Source organism: Oncorhynchus tshawytscha, linkage group LG09, assembly GCF_018296145.1.
Source record: "Oncorhynchus tshawytscha isolate Ot180627B linkage group LG09, Otsh_v2.0, whole genome shotgun sequence".
Classification (NCBI taxonomy): domain Eukaryota; kingdom Metazoa; phylum Chordata; class Actinopteri; order Salmoniformes; family Salmonidae; genus Oncorhynchus; species Oncorhynchus tshawytscha.
The window spans coordinates 42776781-42796611 of record NC_056437.1 but is presented as its reverse complement, the minus strand read 5'-3'; the positions used below and the strand labels follow the sequence as shown (position 1 = coordinate 42796611).

Here is a 19831-nt window from a genome sequence, read left to right as displayed (position 1 = left end):
GAAAAAAATTGAAATGTACATATTTACGCCTGTATGTAGTTGTCTCTCCGTTGAAAACACTCAATCGTCCTGAAGAGTTCACCAGAGTCTCTGGTTAACTTTCCCAGAAGTCATGTCTTCGTGGTTGTAGATACTTCAGAGTACCACAATGTTCACAGAATAAATGCTTCGGCGGCTGTCGGTATTCCTTTTTCTAAGTTTACATAGTTTCTAGCTGCAAACTAGTCATTTGTGTCGTCTAGAATTTGCTCCTTCTACTGTAGTGAACGATAATCTCAGAGTTGAACAATTTCCAGCCATGTAGCCAAAACAACAGCTTCTGGGGCCTATAGAATTGTAGCCATTCCAACGTGGGGACTCTGTCCCAGCGTCCTCTGTCTTCTTAATTATTCGAGACGTCCGGCTTACCGTGGGTCTCTTTGGCGTGAAATGTACATTTCGTCACGGGTGGTTTTATACTCTGGAGTAGAAAAGGGCGGTTCCATGACGCCAACGTAATGTCTATGCTCACGTGGGCGTGGCCATTGATTTGGTTAACTTGATATGAAAACCCATACTCTCATTTAGAAGGTTAACATCACATTACATCTTTTCACAAATAGTTTCATGTTTAATCACATACATTTCACAATATTTAGATATAAACATGACAGCTGGGAAATGTACACATTAAGAGATAGAGTTATGTGTGTTTCCTGTCCTTCATGAGATCACCAAATGAAACACATTCGTCATAACTGTCCCTCAAGTGTCCACGGACCATTCCCACATTCTTAAAAAGTAGAAATCTTGTTTAGTTCTCCCATTTCGGGGATTAGGAGTTTTGAACTAAGAGGAACTCTTGGTTCTGGTAGACCCTCTCAATACTGCATGGCAGTTTCTACCAGGTATTTAAGACCTGACATAAAGTCATAAAACTGTGGAGAGAGAGAGAGAGAGAGATAAATAGAGAGATAGAAGGCTCTGCTCACACTTACTGGTCTGAGGCCAAGACACACGACCAACAACATTGGACACTTTATGGAACATCAAAGAAATACAGACATTGTCATCCTACAAGAAACATGGTATAGAGGAGAAGGACCCACTGGTTGCCCTCTAGGTTACAGAGACCTGGTAGTCCCATCCAACAAACTATGTGTGAAACAGGGAAGGGACTCAGGGGGTATGCTAATTTGGTATAGAGCAAACCTAACTCACTCCATTAAATTAATCAAAACAGGAACATTTTACCTTTGGCTAGAAATTCAAAAGGAAATGATCTTAACGGAGAAAAATGTCCTCCTGTGTGCTACCTATATCCCCCCACTAGAATCCCCATACTTTAATGAAGACAGCTTCTCTATCCTGGAGGGGGAAATCAATAATTTCCAGGCCCAGGGACATGTACTAGTCTGTGGCGACCTAAACCAGACAAGAACCTGACACCCTCAGCACACAGGGGGACAAACACCTGCCTGGAGGTGACAGCATTCCCTCCCCCATATGCCCCCCTAGGCCCAACTATGACAACCTAACCAACAAAAATGGGCCACAACTCCTGCAGCTCTGTCGCACCCTGGGTATGTTTATAGTCAATGGTATGCTTTGAGTGGACTCCTATGGTAGGTAAACCTATAGCTCATCTCTTGGCAGTAGTACTGTAGACTACTTTATCACTGACCTCAACCCAGAGTCTCTCAAGAGCGTTCACAGTCAGCCCACTGACGCCCCTCTATCAGGTCACAGCAAAATCACAGTCTACTTGAACAGAGCAATACTCAATCATTAGGCATCAAAGCCAAAGGAACTGAGTAATATTAAGAAATGCTATAGATGGAAGGAATGTAGTGTGGAAACCTACCAAAAAACACTTAGGCAACAGCAAATTCAATCGCTTTTAGACAACTTCCTGGACAAAACATTCCACTGTAATAGTGAAGGTGTCAACTTGGCAGTATAAAATCTTAACATTATATTTGACCTATCAGCTTCCCTATCAAATCAAAAAAATGTCAAACATAAAACTGAAGAAAATGAACAACAATGACAAATGGTTTGATGAAGAATGCAAAAACCTAAGAAAGAAATTGAGAAACCTGTCCAACCAAAAACATAGAGATCCAGAAAACCTGAGTCTATGCATCACTAAAACAATACAGAAATACACTATGGAAAAAGAAGGAACAGCACATCAGAAATCAGCTCAATGTTATTGAAGAATCCATAGACTCTAAACACTTCTGGGAAAATTGGAAAACACTAAACAACACAAAGAATTATCTTTCCAAAATTGAGATGTATTGGTAAACCACTTCTCCAATCTTGTTGGCTCTCTAACAAAGAACAAACAGCAAAAATATATACATGATCAAATACAAATCTTAGAATCAACTATTAAAAGCTACCAAAACCCACTGGATTCTCCAATTACCTTGAATGAACTACAGGACAAAATAAAAACCCTCAAACCCAAAAAGGCCTGTGGTGTTGATGGTGTCCTCAATGAAATTCTAAAATATACAGACAACAAATTCCAATTGGTTATACTAAAACTCTAACATCCTCCTTTGGAACCACGGAATGATCACCCAAATCCACGTAAGTGGAGACAAATTTGACCCCAATAACTACCGTGGGATATGCATCAAAAGCAACCTTGGGAAAATCCTATACATTATCATTAACAGCAGACTCGTACATTTCCTCAGTGAAAACAATGTACTGAGCAAATGTCAAATTTGTTTTTTTACCAAAATATCGTACAACAGACCACGTATTCACTCTGCACACCCTAATTGACAAACAAACAAACCAAAACAAAGGCAAAGTCTTATCATGCTTTGTTGATTTAAAAAAAAGCCTTAGACTCAATTTGGCATGAGGGTCTGCTATACAAATAGATGGAAAGTGGTGTTGTGGGAATAACATACGACATTATAAAATCCATGTACAAAAACAACAAGTGCGCGGTTTCTTCCGACAGGGCCGTGGGGTGAGAAGGGATGCAGCTTAAGCCCCACCCTCTTCAACATATATATCAAAGAATTGGTGAGTGCACTAGAACAGTCTGCAGCACCCGGCCTCACCCTAGTAGAATCTGAAGTCAAATGTCTACTGTTTGCTGATGATCTGGTGCTTCTGTCACCAACCAAGGAGGGCCTAGATCTTCTGCACAGATTCTGCCAGACCTGGGCCCTGACAGTAAATCTCAGTAAGACCAAAATAATTGTGTTCCAAAAAAGGTCCAGTTGCCAGGACCACAAATACAAATTCCATCTAGACACCGTTGCCCTAGAGCACATAAAAAACTACATACCTTGGCCTTATCATCAGCGCCACAGGTAACTTCCACAAAGCTGTGAACAATCTGAGAGACAAGGCAAGAAGGGCATTCTATGCCATCAAAAGGAACATAAAAATTGACATACCAATTAGCATCTGGCTAAAAAAAATAATTGGATCAGTTAAAGAATCCATTGCCCTTTATGGTTGTGAGGTCTGGGGTCCGCTCACCAACCAAAAATATGCTCAGTGTACAACGTAAAACACCAAAGAATGCATGCAGAGAAGAATTAGGCCGATACCCGCTAATTATCAATATCCAGAAAAGAGCCTTTAAATTCTACAACCACCTAAAAGGAAGCGATTCCCAAACCTTCCATAACAATGCCATCCCCTAGAGAGAGATGAACCTGGAGAAGAGTCCCGTATTAAGAAAGCTGGTCCTGGGGCTCTGTTCACAAACACAAACAGACCCCACAGAGCCACAGGACAGCAACACAATTAGATCCAACCAAATCATGGGAAAATAAAAAGATAATTACTTGACACATGGGAAAGAATGAACAAAAAAAGAGCAAACTACAATGCCATTTGGCCCTAAACAGAGAGTACACAGTGGCAGAATACCTGACCACTGTGACTGACCCACAATTAAGAAAATCTTTGACTATGTACAGACTCAGTGAGCATAGCCTTGTTATTGACTAAGGCCGCCATAGGCAGACCTGGCTCTCAAGAGAAGACAGGTTATGTGCACACTGCCCACAAAATGAGGTGGAAACTGAGCTGCACTTCTTAACCTCCTGCCAAATGTATGACCATATTGGAGACACATATTTCCCTCAGACCCACAAAGAATTTGAAAACAAATCCAATTTTGATAAACTCCCATATCTGTTTGGTGAAATACCACAGTGTGCAATCACAGCAGCAAGATTTGTGACCTGTTGTCACAAGAAAAGAGCAACCAGTGGAGAACAAACAACATTATAAATACAACCCACATTTCTGTTTAGTTATTTTACCTTTTGTATTTCAACCATTTTATTATTTAGCCTTTATTTAACTAGGCAAGTCAGTTAAGAACAAATTCTTATTTACTCCACACTAGACAAGGGGCTTGATTACGACGACTTGACCAGGCGCAAATCCATCTACTTCGATCTTAGAATGATTGGTGCGGTTTTCAACTGGGACTTTTCCTCCTCCGAAGCTCCATCTCGAGAATAACAATGGCGATGCTTGATTTGAGGAGGCACACTCTCTTGCAATTCGCCTATGGCTACAATAAATAATTAGCCATAATGGGCACAGCACTACACTGCTGAGCTTCAGAGGCAGGGAAAACAGAGAAGCATGAAAGTTCTCACTTGGGATAGCACATTGTGGGAACACACTGTAATGGATATAAAATATACATAACACCATAATTGAGCGAACTTATCAGATGTGTCATAGGGAAGAGATGAGAAATGGCATCCACCTACTACACGTTTTGGAAACTTAGTTCTATATTTAAAGCCACAATCCTGAATTAGTTTATCAATCAAAGGTCATTTGGTTTGGCTTTAAGCTGAGGGATGGGGCTGGAGAAATGTCGGATGGCTCAAAATGGAGTCTTGCATTTATCCACCATGAAATAAAGACAATCGCTTTGAATTTAAAAAAGGGGAGTCCATTGACTTTTGTTAAGTGCTTATTGCAGCCAAGTACACACATAACTGAGAAAACATGAATAAGAGAGAGTCTATTTTAACCTGTGGTAGTTCAGGACTCTTTCTTTATGATAAGATAAATGAGGGAGGCATGTTCAGAAGGAGAGTGGTGGTCAGAGAGAGAGGTAAAAGCAGCTGTGAGATGGTGTGTGTGTGCGTGCATGTGTGTGTGTACAGATGTGTGTTCACGAGGAAGTGTGTGTGTGTGTGTGTGTGTGTGTGTGTGTGTGTGTGTGTGTGTGTGTGCGTATGCGCATGAGTAAGTGATTGTGTACATTTGGTGTGTGTGTTTGTTTGTATAGCACTTTCCAACTGATTCCTCAGCCCCCCACATACTGTGCTTATGCTAGGCCAGATCAGAGTGCAGTTAGTTTCAGTGCTGAAGTTGAATGGAACACAGTAACTCACAGCAGGCCTCTATATCAAACTGCGGCAGACAAAGTGGTTACAACAGACGATGCACTAAGAGAAACGGGGCTCACAGTAGGTGCGCGTGCGTGTGCGTGAATAGGCCCTCAAATCCTCTAAAAGTTATACAGCTGTACCATTGAGAGCTTCTTGACTGGCTGTATCATTGCTTGGAATGGCAATAGCACCTCCCTTGATCGCGTGGCGCTACAGCTAACAATAGCTAACAAAATGGCTACACGGACAGATTTGACCCTTCTATCTTATTTGTATTTTTGCACGCAATGAATTGAGATAAGCATCAATAGGTTGACACTCGTCTTTTACTATTGACTGCAAATGTATTGACATAATCATCAACCCCGTGACACCAATATGTTTCCATAGAATGCAATGTATTGACATAAGTGTCAATTGGTTGACACTTATCTTTCTTTATTGACTGTGATGTATTGACTTAAGTGTCAACCTTGTTACACTCATCTTTTACCATTGAATGCAATGTATTTACAACAGCTTCTATCCCCAAGCCATAAGACTGCTAAATAGCTAACAAAATGGCTACACGGACTGAGTTGACCTTTCTGTTTGTATATACAGTACCAGTCAAAAGTTTGGACACACCTACTCATTCAAGGGTTTTTCTTTATTTTACTATTTTCTACATTGTAGAATAATAGTGAATACATCAAAAATATGAAATAACACATATGAAATCATGTAGTAACCAAAAAAACAAATCAAAATATATTTTATATTTGAGATTCTTCAAAGTAGCCACCCTTTGCCTTAATGACAACTTTGCACACTCTTGGCATTCTCTCAACCAGTTTCATGAGTTGGTCACCTGGAATGCATTTCAATTAACAGTTGTGCCTTCTTAAAAGTTAATTTGTGGAATTTCTTTCCTTCTTAATACGTTTGAGCCAATCAGTTGTGTTGTGACAAGGAAGGGGTTCAATTCTCGGGATGACTCTTTTCTCTGTATATATCAATGATGTTGCTCTTGCTGCTGGTGATTCTCTGATCCACCGCTACGCAGACAACACCATTCTGTATACATCTGGCCCTTCTTTGGACACTGTGCTAACGAACCTCGAAACGAGCTTCATTGCCATACAAAACTCCTTCTGTGGCCTCCAACTGCTTTTAAATGCTAGTAAAACTAAGTGTATGCTCTTCAACCGATTGCTACCCGCACCCTCCCCCGCCCAACTAGCATCACTACTATGGACGTTTCTGACTTAGAATACTCAGGGACCACGATCTAAAAGGTTGCTGGCCCAACGCTCTAACCACTAAACTACCTGCCTCCCCTTGCTACCTTGGTGGTCAATTTGCTGCAAAGAAACCACTACTAAAGGACACCAATAAGAAGAAAATACTTGCTTGGGCCAAGAAACATGAGCAATGGACATTAGACCGGTGGAAATCTGTCCTTTGGTCTGATGAGTCCAAATTTCAGATTATTGGTTCCAACTGCCGTGTCTTTGTGAGATTCAGAGTAGGTGAACGGATGATCTCCGCATGTGTGGCTCCCACCATGAAGCATGGAGGAGGAGTTGTGATGGTGCTTTGCTGGTGACACTGTCTGTGATTTATTTAGAAAAGGCACACATAACCAGCATGTCTACCACAGCATAAATCTGCAGTGATATGACATCCCATCTGGTTTGTGCTTAGTGGGACTATCATTTCTTTTTCAACAGGACAATGACCCAACACAGGCTGTGTAAGGGGTATTTGACCAAGAAGGAGAGTGATGAAGTGATGCATCAGATGACCTGGCCTCCACATTCACCCGACCTCAACCCAATTAAGATGGTTTTGGATGAGTTGGACCACAGAGTGAAGGAAAAGCAGCCAACAAATACTCAGCATATGTGGAAATCCTTCAAGACTGTTCGAAAAGCATTCCTTATGAAGCTGGTTGAGTGAATTCCAAGAGTGTGCAACGCTGTCATCAAGGCAAAATTTGGCTACTTTGAAGAATTTAAATATAAAATATATTTAGACTTGTTTGACACTTTTTGGTTACTACATGATTCCATATGTATTATTTCATAGTTTTGATGTCTTCACTATTATTCTACAATGACAATGTAGAAAATAGTGAAAATAAAAGCCCTTGAATGAGTAGGTGTGTCCAAACTTTTGACTGGTACTGTATATATATATATATATATATATACAACTTTCTTTGCAGTCTCTATGCACACTCACAGGGCCCTACACAGTAACACACACACATTGACACTCTAACATACACACACTCACAAACACTCATAATTTGCTCACACACACACATGCGCATACAATACATTTATACTGACTCTACACATACACACACACACTCACACAATCATATTCGCTGCTGCTACTCTGTTTATCATAATATCCTGATGCCTATTCACCTTACCCCTATACATATGTCCCTCTATTACTCCAGTATCGCTGTACATTGTAAATATGGTATTGGAACTGACTAACCCTGTATATATTATGCTTACTTACTTTCTCGTGTTCTTCTTATTTTTATTTCTCATGTATTTTTGTTCTACCTTATGTTGTTTTAGTATTACATTGTTATGGATTACTGCATTGTTGGGTTTAGAGCTAGCAAGAAAGACATTTCACACACACACACACACACACACACACACACACACACACACACACACACACACACACACACACACACACACACACACACACACACACACACACACACACACACACAGTAAGCAACAAAGCACAGCCATGTCCTCGGAGAGAGCTCCTCAGGGGCTAAGAGTGACAGGCAGCTGTCACAGTCACACGATGATGTCGACAGACAACAGCCACATACATACGCTCGAGTAGACCCACTCGCAATTAAAAATGCACCCAAACGCTATTAATACTGCATCAAAAAGACAATGTTTTAAGCTTGAGAGGACTTGTAAAAGACCTGCTAAAGTTAAAGTTACCCCCTGTAGAACAGAATGAACGAGTACAATGTTCTGGGCCTTCAAGTTTTTTCCCTGAAGAAAACAATTGAAAGAGCTTTTTGTGCTAAACTCCTTGCCTTCATGTAGATCTAATCCATAGTAAATTAGGAAGATTAAAGTGAATCTGTGTGTACTGACATTGCATGCTGATATGTTGCTGATAAAATGGATATCTTAATGTAGCTGTTTTTTTTCTTCATAAATTCAGTCTATTTTCTGTCTCTCTTTCTCTCTATTTTTCGCTTTGTTTCACTCTCTCTTTCAAGCACACACACACACACACACACACACACACACACACACACACACACACATACATACATTCACCCTGTCCTCTCTCTATCTCTCACCCACTCTCTCCTCTCTGGCCCACTTGCTCAATAATTGGGTTGTTTTCCGCCCCACACAAGACTGCCTATTTAACAGGCTTTCAAACATCGCCCCAGTGCCTTCCCAGTCTTTAATCTGTTGTATCTAAATTAGTCTTACACCTTATTTCCCCCTCTATTGTCCCTGTCCTTTATACATGCTAATATGCAGGGCAGTTTAGGAAATTACACGCTGAGATTATGTTATGATTTTAATGGCGCTGCGGGCATGATAAAAAAAGATCCTTTGAGATTGCTATCCCGGACGAGCCCCCATTAAGGGACCCACCCGTTTCTTCTCTTTTCCCCTCCACTTCTCATTTTGTGCAAAATGTTTATTGTCTGATGGGAAGTTTTTTTTAAAATCTGTTCTTCAACAAGCCAATTATAAGTGGAGTCTTTCCGCCCCGTCTTTCCTCCATGTGCCCAAAACCCTAAATAAATAAATATATATATTTACTTACATTTCGTACATTCATAGCTAATTATCTAATGCTCCTGTAGCCAAATTTAAATAGATTTGTAAGCATATAGCTTTATTTTCTGCAGAATCCCACTCATCCCACTGTACACAATCTCAAAGAGAGTTGCTTGGCTACCCAGACTCCTTGCCCCGGCCAAATGCTACGCCATGCTCATGGACTTTAGTTTCTTCTCCACAATGAGTCTGGATATGAGTACCTCCCCGACCCTACACCAAATGCGAACACATTCGGGGGCATTTGATTGGTCCAGAAACCGTTGAGGTTGGGCCTGAGTCAGAACACACTTGGGTAAAGCGGTGGTTTGAAAATGTGTCATTAGCTTTGATACTCTGATTGGTTAGAGACGATTCAATCGCTTATTACTTTGTTTTGTACAACGCCCCTCGCGCCCCTCCTCACCACAAAAGATTTCAATGATGTCTGTCTAAAGTATGTAACGAACGACAGAGCAGTGAATGTTTTTCTTGTGTGAGTCGTCAGGCTACAAAGAGAGGCTGAAGAGCAGTGGGCTATCAGCTGATAATAGCAAATGTAGATTATGTAAACCAACTAGTTAGCTAGCTAGCTAATTAGCTATGCTGTTTAAACAATCTAACTTGTCTCTACCTGTGATTGGAGTTTGTTCTGCTACTGACATTTTCCTCTTAGGCCTACTAACAAACAGTCTAATTAAAGCCTTCTCTGTTCTTGACTGTGATATGACACCTGCAACTGAAAAGTGAGCCACTACTACACTTTCGTTGCGTGCAGGTATCTTATACATTCAGTGCACACTCACATTGGGGCAGAGGAGCAGGTGAGGGAGAATTTTCCACACAAAAAAAGGTGAAATTAGCTAGTTTGATGGAAAAATAATTTAAATAAGGAGAGAAAATTGACTAAAAGTGAAATAAAAAGTTAATAATTAACCAATCTGAAATGGGAACTTTACTCATAGGAGGACAAAAGGGCATGTGCTCAGGCTCCCTATACCTCTACCTGTGCATGTGCCTTGTGGCCTGTATACTGTTCCTTCTTAATCTACCATTTCCACTTCATTTTCTTTCATTTTGACATGTACACTCTCTGAAGAAATATAGTGCAATATCTTCCATTTCGTGGCAGAACAACGTTTAATTTCATAGCTATGGCTTGCTTTTTTGGTTTTATGAGAGACAGAAAAGCTTCTGGGTTACTCCAAAAATAACTTTTTGTTAACCTACACTTGACTGCTACCGCAAAAACATGGCTCTTATTTCCATTCACAATAATATGCGAGTAGCTGATGGTTTGGCGCTTAATTGATGTTAGCATCTTCGGACTGTGTCCAAAATTAGTCGCACGTGGTGATATGGGCTAAGTGGGAGGTCTAGTGTGGGAGGGATACTAAAATGGAAACTGGTCGCAAAATATTTACATTCTCCTAATAAACAGGGGCCTTTTAAATGTGAAACATCTGCAACCAAGTTGGGTTACGCTATAGCATAGATGCTAGCCAAACCTCAGACAGGAGGATACCCCATTTGATCTACCAAGTAGCAAAGAAGGCAGTAAATTGTCCGTAACCATTGACACAGGATCAGATTTATTTTCCTAACCATAATGGTTAATGCTAGGATTGAGGTTAGCGTAATCTGATCCAAGATCTGTGATTATGGGCAACTTCTACCTCGAGTGCATAGAAGGGTTTGGTACACCTCCAAATCGCAGTAGCAACCTCAGCCTGCCTGTCACCTTTACTTCTGGGCTAGTATTGATCGCCTTCTCCCTCCCTCATGCTAGCTTCCTTAGGTCATTTGCCAATGTGGGTGTAAATCCTGGAGGTCAACCCTGTCCCATTGATCTCTACTGTAATCGTCATTGACAAGTCAAGGACATGACTGTGGTCCTATCACTAGCCTATTTGAAGCATTGAGCCTTAGTGCACGTGCACACACACAGACGCACACACACACACACACACACACACACACACACACACACACACACACACACATGGTATCAGGGTATCAGTCACTGTAGGTGTACAGAAAAACCTAGCAATTAACCTTTTTCGGCATTCCAATGTTAATGGTTGTTGCTGTAAATATATACATCTATAGTACAGACCATTTTATAGATGAACTCAAAGCTGATTGGATTGCTGCTGTTGAGCCATGTCCATATATGGTATTGCAGAGTATGATTTTACAGGGTGGCCAGGGGCATTTAATGCATATTGACTTATCCCCCCTTCACCAAAACGCCAATCAGATAAAAGCAAATGGGGGGTTTCTACTATGCCAAATACGGCAACCGCATGGACAAGACCCAATTGCAAGCAATCAGATCAATCCTTGTCCTTCACTCGACACACGCTACATGCAGAGAGATGAGATGAAATGGTGTACTTACTAAATGGACCCACTGGGACGGAGAGATGGGGAAAAAATGGACCGGAGAGAAAAAAAGAGAGATGAATGAAAATGAGATGGGTCGAGTTGAGTTGAGACTTGAGGATGATTGAATGAGCAGTGCAGTCCAATGAACCAAGAATCAGTGTATCATGGTTAGATTATGTTTTTACTAGTCAAGTCAGGAAGTGACATTGAAACTTCCTTATAGAAAATCAATGCCACGTTGCAAGTACATTTTCAAACTCTTTATGTTCATCGTCTGAATTGATTGAACTGAAATGGTATTGACCCCAATCCCTGGTATGAATAGGTATTATGATATGACGGCTATAGGTCAGAAATTAAGGGATGCATGTGTAAAGGGAGAGGTGGAGATCGGGAGTGAGAGGGCTCAGACTGAAAGAGATGTGCTCAAACAGAAACCCCTCTGGCTGTCTCCTCTACTCTGAGTGTGTTGTAGACGAAACACACACGCGCACAGACACACAGACACACAGACACACACACATACCCCATTAATATTGCAGCTGCACTCTCCAAATGAAATCATCTCCCAACAGCCAATAATCTCCACACAACTCCATGCCATAATCTCCTATTGGTGTATGTGCCTGTGTCTCCACTTATGTGTGTGTGTCACTCTGTACCAGTCAGTGTGCTTGCATTTCATGTGTGTGAATCCCCATGTGTTTTGCCCGGTCTTACCGTGGACCTGCAGGCTGCCCGATGCCTCTGCCTTTCCCACACTGTTCTCAGACACACACGTGTAGGTGCCCTCATCCTCGGTCCGGACCTGAGTCAGACGCAAGCTGTGGTCACTGCGGATCTCTGACCTGCAACAACAACAGCAGCAGAGCAGAGCTGATAGGATGGTACTGCATGCTAACTGGGATCCATTCACCCTCATTGATTTCTGGTGACCAATGCTAATGTAATGCTGTGTGTGTGTGTGTGTATCTATCTTTGTGTGTGTCCTCACCTGCCACGGGGCAGCTCTCCCTCCTCTCTCCTCCAGCGGATGGTGGGGGCGGGGTCTCCATGGGCCTCACACAGGAAGTCCACCATGTCATCTGCCAGCACCACCTGGTTCACTGGACGCTTAACGAACATGGGCCGCTCTGACAGATGGACAGAGACAGAGACATGGTCAGAGAGAGAACAAGCTAAGTTAAGAAAGAAAGAGGGAGGAAAAAGCTAAACAAGGAGAGAAAGATGGGGAGAGAAAAGAGGAGGGCAAGATAGGAGAGTGGAAGAAGTAGGGAAAAGATGATGAATTCACAGCAGACGATAAAACGTGAGAAACAGAGGGAGAAGAAAGAGGAAACACAAAGCATTTGAATGTGTTGAGGAGGAGAGCGAAAACTTAATATGTTGAGAGACATGTTGAAACTCCACTCACCAAACACCACAAGTTCTGCTGGGTCGCTGTCCCTTTCTCCCACCATATTGGTGCCCACACACACAAACATGCCCGCATCGCTCTTCCTCGTGTTTGAAATCATCAACTTTCCTCCTCGGATCTATAGTTAAGGGGAAAGGAATTGGAAAGGAGGGAGAGAGGGGATAAACAAACATGTTAGTCAGAAACACAGGAGCTTGGTGGCACCTTCATGGGGAGGACGGGCTCGTGGTAAAGGCTGGAGCGTAATAGGTGGAATGATATCAAATACATCAAACACATGGTTTAATGCCGTTGCAGCCATTATTATGAGCCGTCCTCCCCTCAGCAGCCTCCACTGGTCAAGAAGTAAGCCACGGTGTTCCCTTAAAAGCCACCACAGAGGGAAGAGTGATGATGTTCGTGTCATGTCCCCAAGCCCATTCACTCTGTCTTGTTATATATTGAGTAAACAACATTTTAGGCATTTGGTTATCTGTTTCTGATTATGGTTGTCTCCTTCTCTTTCTTGCTCTCTTTCTCCCTCCATCTCTCCCTTGTTCTCTCTCGCTCAATCTCTCTCCACAGCCCTGGCATCACATTGCCTCTCTCTCTTTCTAGCTCACTCTCCCCCCTATATACCACCCTACTCTCGTTCTGTTTCTGTCTGTCTCTCTCTTTCTCCAACCTCATCTCACCCCACCCCACTCTCTCTATTTCTCTCTCCCAACAAATGTAGACTACATTAAACAAGAGCCTTCCCAGCTAGCACATTTGGTTCCTTGGACGTTGTGGATACGTATGTTTCTTGTTTCCATTGGTTGTGGGAACGAAGCAATACGTTTCCTGACCAGTAAAACAGAACATTTTGCCTGTTCTGGGAACGTTTATTTTTAGGTTGCATGGAGGTTTTCTGAAGTTTTTCTGCGAGGTCTTACATAAACATAAACATAAATTATGTTTCAATAAAACTTTTTATAAAATGACTAGCTTATTTTGGGTGAACTTTTTTGAAATCCAAGCACAGATAGGACACATGGAAATGTATTTCATCAGGCATTAATCATGGAAATACATTTATTTTTTATTGTGACTAGGCATCAGAGAGATTCAAACCTATAATCTCCTGTTCTATATCCATGGAATTAGTCCACTTCACCACCAGGATGGAGCTAACATGCTACGTTTTATTTTTTACCTTATACAAAGCTGTTCATTTTAGTTTATTCAAACAGACCCCATTTCAAAGGAAACAAGCTCTCTTTAAGATCAATTGTAGCCAATTAGTGGGTGTGGCCAACACACCTGAACACACTTAACAAGAGGATTGAGAGTTTTGTTGATGCTGAGAACAGAATGTATATGTTTTTAAAAAACATTCTTAGAACGGTCTCTGAACGTTACCAAAGTTTTCTTGTGGTTTTTATGGGAAGTTTTCTTAACGTCCTCAGAACAATTTGAGAACATAACTTAAAATAGAACTATGAGGAATCCTGTAGGAAACGTGCTTAAGTACAGAAATACCCACAGAAGAACATTGTTTTTTAACGTTCTCTGAACTATTTATTAAATTCAATGTAAACGTGGGGTTGCAAGATCAAATCCCCAAGCTGACACGGTAAAAATCTGTCATTCTGCCCCTGAACAAGGAAGTTAACCCACTGTTCCTAGGCCATCATTGTAAATAAGAATTGATTCTTAACTGACTTGCCTAGTTAAATTTTAAAAAATGATTACGAAAGTTCCTAATAAAATACCAATAATATAATTGTTTTTATTGTGTGAAGTTCCTTAAATGTGCAGAGAATTTTCCGAAGCCAAGCAACGATGGTGCACCACTCCCAGAAAGATGTGGGAAGATTGTATGCAAATTAACCATAGGACAACCATGCTCCCCCCAAGCTCTACGAAACATGTGGCTCTTAGAACGTTATGTGCTAGCTGGGTTCTATTTAGATAAGTGACTTGTAGTGTATTGTATAGTGTATCTGAGTGCTTAAAGCCTCAGGGAGAGCAGAGGCGGTGGTGGGTCTGCTTCTGTTGTTGTGGTGGGTCTGCTTTTGCCATTACACCTTCAAATAGATTCAACTAAATGTGCTGTATAATCTATTCATTTCCGTCATTGCCGATAATCAAAAATCAATGCAATTCCATACACATGCTTGTCCATTATAGCATTGAGCATATAACTGTCACACAGTATTGACCAGTGTTCAGCTGACAAACTAAGGGATACAACCATAGGGACTATGGATAAAATGCTTAAATGATAGAAAGATTAAACTTAGATATAGGTAGTCTAGGTTATACTTGTATATACAGTTGAAGTCGGAAGTTTACATACACTTAGGTTGGAGTCATTAAAACTTGTTTTTCAACCACTCAACACATTTTTTGTTCACAAACTATAGTTTTGGCCAGTCGGTTAGGACATCTACTTTGTGCATGACACAAGTAATTTTCCCAACAATTGTTAATAGACAGATTATTTCACTTTAATTCACTGTATCACAATTCCAGTGGGTCAGAATTTTACATACACTAAGTTGACTGCCTTTAAACAGCTTGGACAATTGCAGAAAATAATGTCATGGCTTTAGAAGCTTCTGATAGGCTAATTGACATAATTTGAGTAAATTTGAGGTATACCTGTATTTCAAGGCCTACCTTCAAACTAAGTGCCACTTTCCTTGACATCATGGGAAAATCAAAAAATCAGAAAATAAAATTGTAGACCTCCACAAGTCTGGTTCATCCTTGGGAGCAATTTCCAAGCACCTGAAGGTACCGCGTTCATCTGTACAAACAATAGTACGCAAGTATAAACACCATGGGACCGCGCAGCCGTCATACCGCTCAGGAAGGAGACGCGTTCTGTCTCCTAGAGATGTACGTACTTTGGTGCGAAAAGTGCAAATCATTCCCAGAACTACATCAAAGTACCTTGTGAAGATGCTGGAGGAAACAGGTACGATAGTATCTATATCCACACTAAAACGAGTCCTATATCGCCATAACCCGAAAGGCCGCTCAGCAAGGAAGAAGCCACTGCCCCAAAACCGCCATAAAAAAGCCAGACTACGGTTTGTAACTGCACATGGGGACAAAGATCGTAATTTTGGAGAAATGTCCTCTGGTCTGATGAAACAAATATAGAACTGTTTGGCCATAATGACCATCGTAATGTTTGGAGGAAAAAGGGGGAGGCTTGCAAGCCGAAGAACAACATCCCAACCGTGAAGCACGGGGGTGGCAGCATCATGTTGTGGGGGTGCTTTGCTGCAGGAGGGACTGGTGCACTTCACAAAATAGATGGCATCATGAGGTAGGAAAATCATGTGGACATATTGAAGCAACATCTCAAGACATCAGTCAGGAAGTTAAATCTTGGTCGCAAATGGGTCTTCCTAATGGACAATGACCACAAGCATACTTCCAAAGTTGGCCCAAGGCCACCAAGACAAACAATTTAAAGGCAATGCTACCAAATACTCATTGAGTGTATGTAAATCTCTAACCCACCGGGAAAGTGATGAAAGAAATAAAAGCTGAAATAAATCATTCTCTCTACTCTTATTCTGACATTTCACATTCTTAAAATATAGTGGTGATCCTAACTGACCTAAGACAGAGGATTTTTACTAGGATTAAATGTCAGGAATTGTGAAAAACTGAGTTTAAATGTACATGTATTTGGCTAAGGTGTATGTAAACTTCCGACTTCAACTGTAGTTATACAGTGCTTTCAGAAAGTACTCATACCCTTTGAATTATTCCATATATTGTTGTGTTTTAGCCTGAATTCAAAATTGATAAAAAAAATAATCATATTTAGTTTGACGGTTCTGTATTTAAGAAGTATATGAATACACAAAAATGCAAGTCGTTTAAAGGAAGCTCTATCCAACGAAAAAAAGACTTTCAACATGTGAGAAGATAGACAATCATAGAGTACAGTGTTAAAAGTTCACAACATCATGAAGAGATGGGAACATTTTTACAAATCAAAAGTTGTGTACTGTGTCTTGATTGACCATGTATAAAAATGAAGAATAAACACAAGGCCACAGCTGTCCCATGGGGCTGCATAGGGCTACTTATCTGGCCGCAGCTCTGAAGACATTCAATCCAACTGTTTCTGTAACCGCGTTTCTTTAGAACACAAATGGAATTGAGGATCAGATATACTCTACTAAGAGAAGATATCTTTCGTTTGTCCAGATTTATAAATCCAGTCAGAAATGCAGAATTTAGACTTAATGTAATTGACTGTTCAACTTTTTTTTTTTAAACCCACCTCAGATATAAAGCTAAAGTTATCCTAGATCAGCACTCATGGTCTTGGATACCTTGTAACTATGGGCCCAGATGTGCGCAGCATATAAAGGGGATGGGTGAAGTGATGGTGAATAGCCCAGTTACTAGTATTTCCCTGGGTTAGTTACATCTAAGAACGCTTAAAAGGAAGCATAGAATTCCTGATTGGCCATACTGCCATGGCTATCTACTGAACATGTATGATGATGAAAGAGGGCTTCCCTGGTGGCACAGAGGATGAAAGTCCTGGTTTGGCAGCCAAATATTGTAGGTTCAAACCTCAAATGGGCAGGTTGTCAAATATATGAATTGTAAAACAATATGGTTGTGTTTAAATGTTTTTCAAATGTCCTATGAATTAAATTAAAATGCCATGTGTGTCTATATCATATACAGTGCTTTCAGATGTATTCATACCCCTTGACTTATTTCACATTTTGTTGTGTTACAGCCTGAATTCAAACTGGATTAAATATATATTTTTCTCATCCATCTACACAAAATAGATGGGTGCATGTTTTGGAATATGTTTTATTCTGTACAGGCTTCGTTCTTTTCATTTTGTCAATTAGGTTAGTATTGTGGAGTAACTACAATGTTGTTGATCCATCCTCAGATTTCTCCTATCACAGCCATTCAAATCTGTACGTGTTTTAAAGTCACCATTGGCCTCCCAGAGCAGTTTCATGCCTCTCCAGCAACTGAGTTAGGAAAGACGACTGTATATTTGTTGTGACTGGGTGTGTTGATACACCATCCAAAGTGTAATTATTAACTTCACCATGCTCAAACTGCTATTCAATGTCTGCTTTTTATTTTATTTTCACCCATCTACCAACAGGTGCACTTCTTTGCAAGGCATTGGAAAGCCTCCCTGTTCTTAGTGGTTTTAAAGTCACTGCTCGACTAAGGGACCTAACAGATAACTGTATGTGTGGAGAAGAGAGACGAGGTAGTCATTCAAAAATAATGTTAAACACCATTATTGCCACAGAGTCCATGCAACTTATTATTTGATAATTTTTTAATTAAATTTAAACACAACAAAATTAAGAAAAGGTCAAAGGCTGTGAATACTTTCTGAAGGGACTATGTCATAGATATAATAGATAGACGGATATACAGTGCATTGGGAAAGTAATCAAACGCCTTGATTTATCCAGATGTTGTTACAGCCGTATTCTAAAATGGATTAAATAAAAAAATGTCCTCATCAATCTACACACAATACCTCATAACGACAAAGCGAAAACAGATTTTAAGATTTTTTTGCAAATGTATTTAAAAATACAAACAGAAATACCTTATTTACATAAGTATTCAGACCCTTTGCTATGAGACTCAAAATTGAGCTCAGGTGCATCCTGTTTTCATTGATCATCCTTGAGATGTTTCTACAACTTGATTGGAGTCCACCTGTAGAAAATGAAATTGATTGGATATCATTTGGAAAGGCACACAGCTGTCTATATAAGGTCCCACAGTTGACAGTGCATGTCAGAGCAAAAACTAAGCCATTAGGTTGAAGGAATTGTCCATAGAGCTCCAAGACAGGATTGTGTTGAGGCACAGATCTGGGGAAGGGTATCAAAACATGTCTGCAGCAATGAAGGTCCCCAAGAACACAGTGGCCTCCATCATTCTTATACGGAAGATGTTTAGAACCCCCAAGACTCTTCCTAGAGCTGGAGCAACTGGGGAGAATAGTCATGGTCAGAGAGGTGACCAAGTACCCGATGGTCACTCTGAAAGTGCTCCAGAGTTCCTCTGTTGAGATGGGGGAATCTTTCAGAAGGACAACCATCTCTGCAGCACTTCACCAATTGGGCCTTTATGGTAGAGTGGCCAGACAGAAGCCACTCCTCAGTAAAAAGCACATGACAGCCCGCTTGGAGTTTGCCAAAAGGCAGCTCAAGACTCTCAGACCATGAGAAACAAGATTATCTGGTCTGATGATTGAACTCTCTGGCCTGAATGCCAAGCATCACGTCTGGAAGAAAGCTGTCACCATCCCTACGGTGAAGCATGGTGGTGACAGCATCATGTTGTGGGGATGTTTTTCAGCGGCACGGACTGAGAGACTAGTTAGGATCATGAGAAATTTGAAAGAAGCAAAGTACAGAAAGATCCCTGATGAAAACCTGCTTCAGAGCACTCAGGACCTCACACTGGGGCAAAGGTTCACCTTCCAACAGGACAACAACCCTAAGCACACATCCAAGACAACACAGGAGTGGCTTCAGGGACAAGTCTCTGAATGTCCTTGAGTGGCCCAGCCAGAGCCTGGACTTGAACCCGATCGAACATCTCTGGAAAGACCTGAAAATAGCTGTGCAGCGACATTCCCCATCCAACCTGACAGAGCTTGAGAGGATCTGCAGAGAAGAATGGGAGAAACTCGCCAAATACAGGTGTGCCAAACTTGAGTGTCAAACCCAAAAAGACTTGAGGCTGTAATCACTGCCAAAGGTGCTTCAACAAAGTACTGACTAAAGGGTCTGAATACTTATGGTTAAATTAGCTAAAATCTC

The 19831-nt window shown here is 41.0% G+C and overlaps 1 protein-coding gene across 3 annotated transcripts in view; it reads right to left on the bottom strand.

Moving 5' to 3' along the window:
- The window catches only part of LOC112257994 (roundabout homolog 2-like), a 134298-nt gene that overhangs the window by 54385 nt on the left and 60082 nt on the right, over positions 1–19831 (bottom strand). For 2 of the 3 annotated variants that reach the window (XM_024432015.2, XM_024432016.2), the window contains exons 4-7: positions 13005–13125; positions 12585–12723; positions 12311–12438; positions 11604–11615 (exon numbers count right to left, since the gene is read on the bottom strand). In XM_024432015.2, the coding sequence (XP_024287783.1) occupies positions 11604–11615; positions 12311–12438; positions 12585–12723; positions 13005–13125 (400 nt within the window). The remainder of the gene's footprint in view (positions 1–11603; positions 11616–12310; positions 12439–12584; positions 12724–13004; positions 13126–19831) is intronic. The other variant, XM_024432017.2, reaches the window with a different exon arrangement.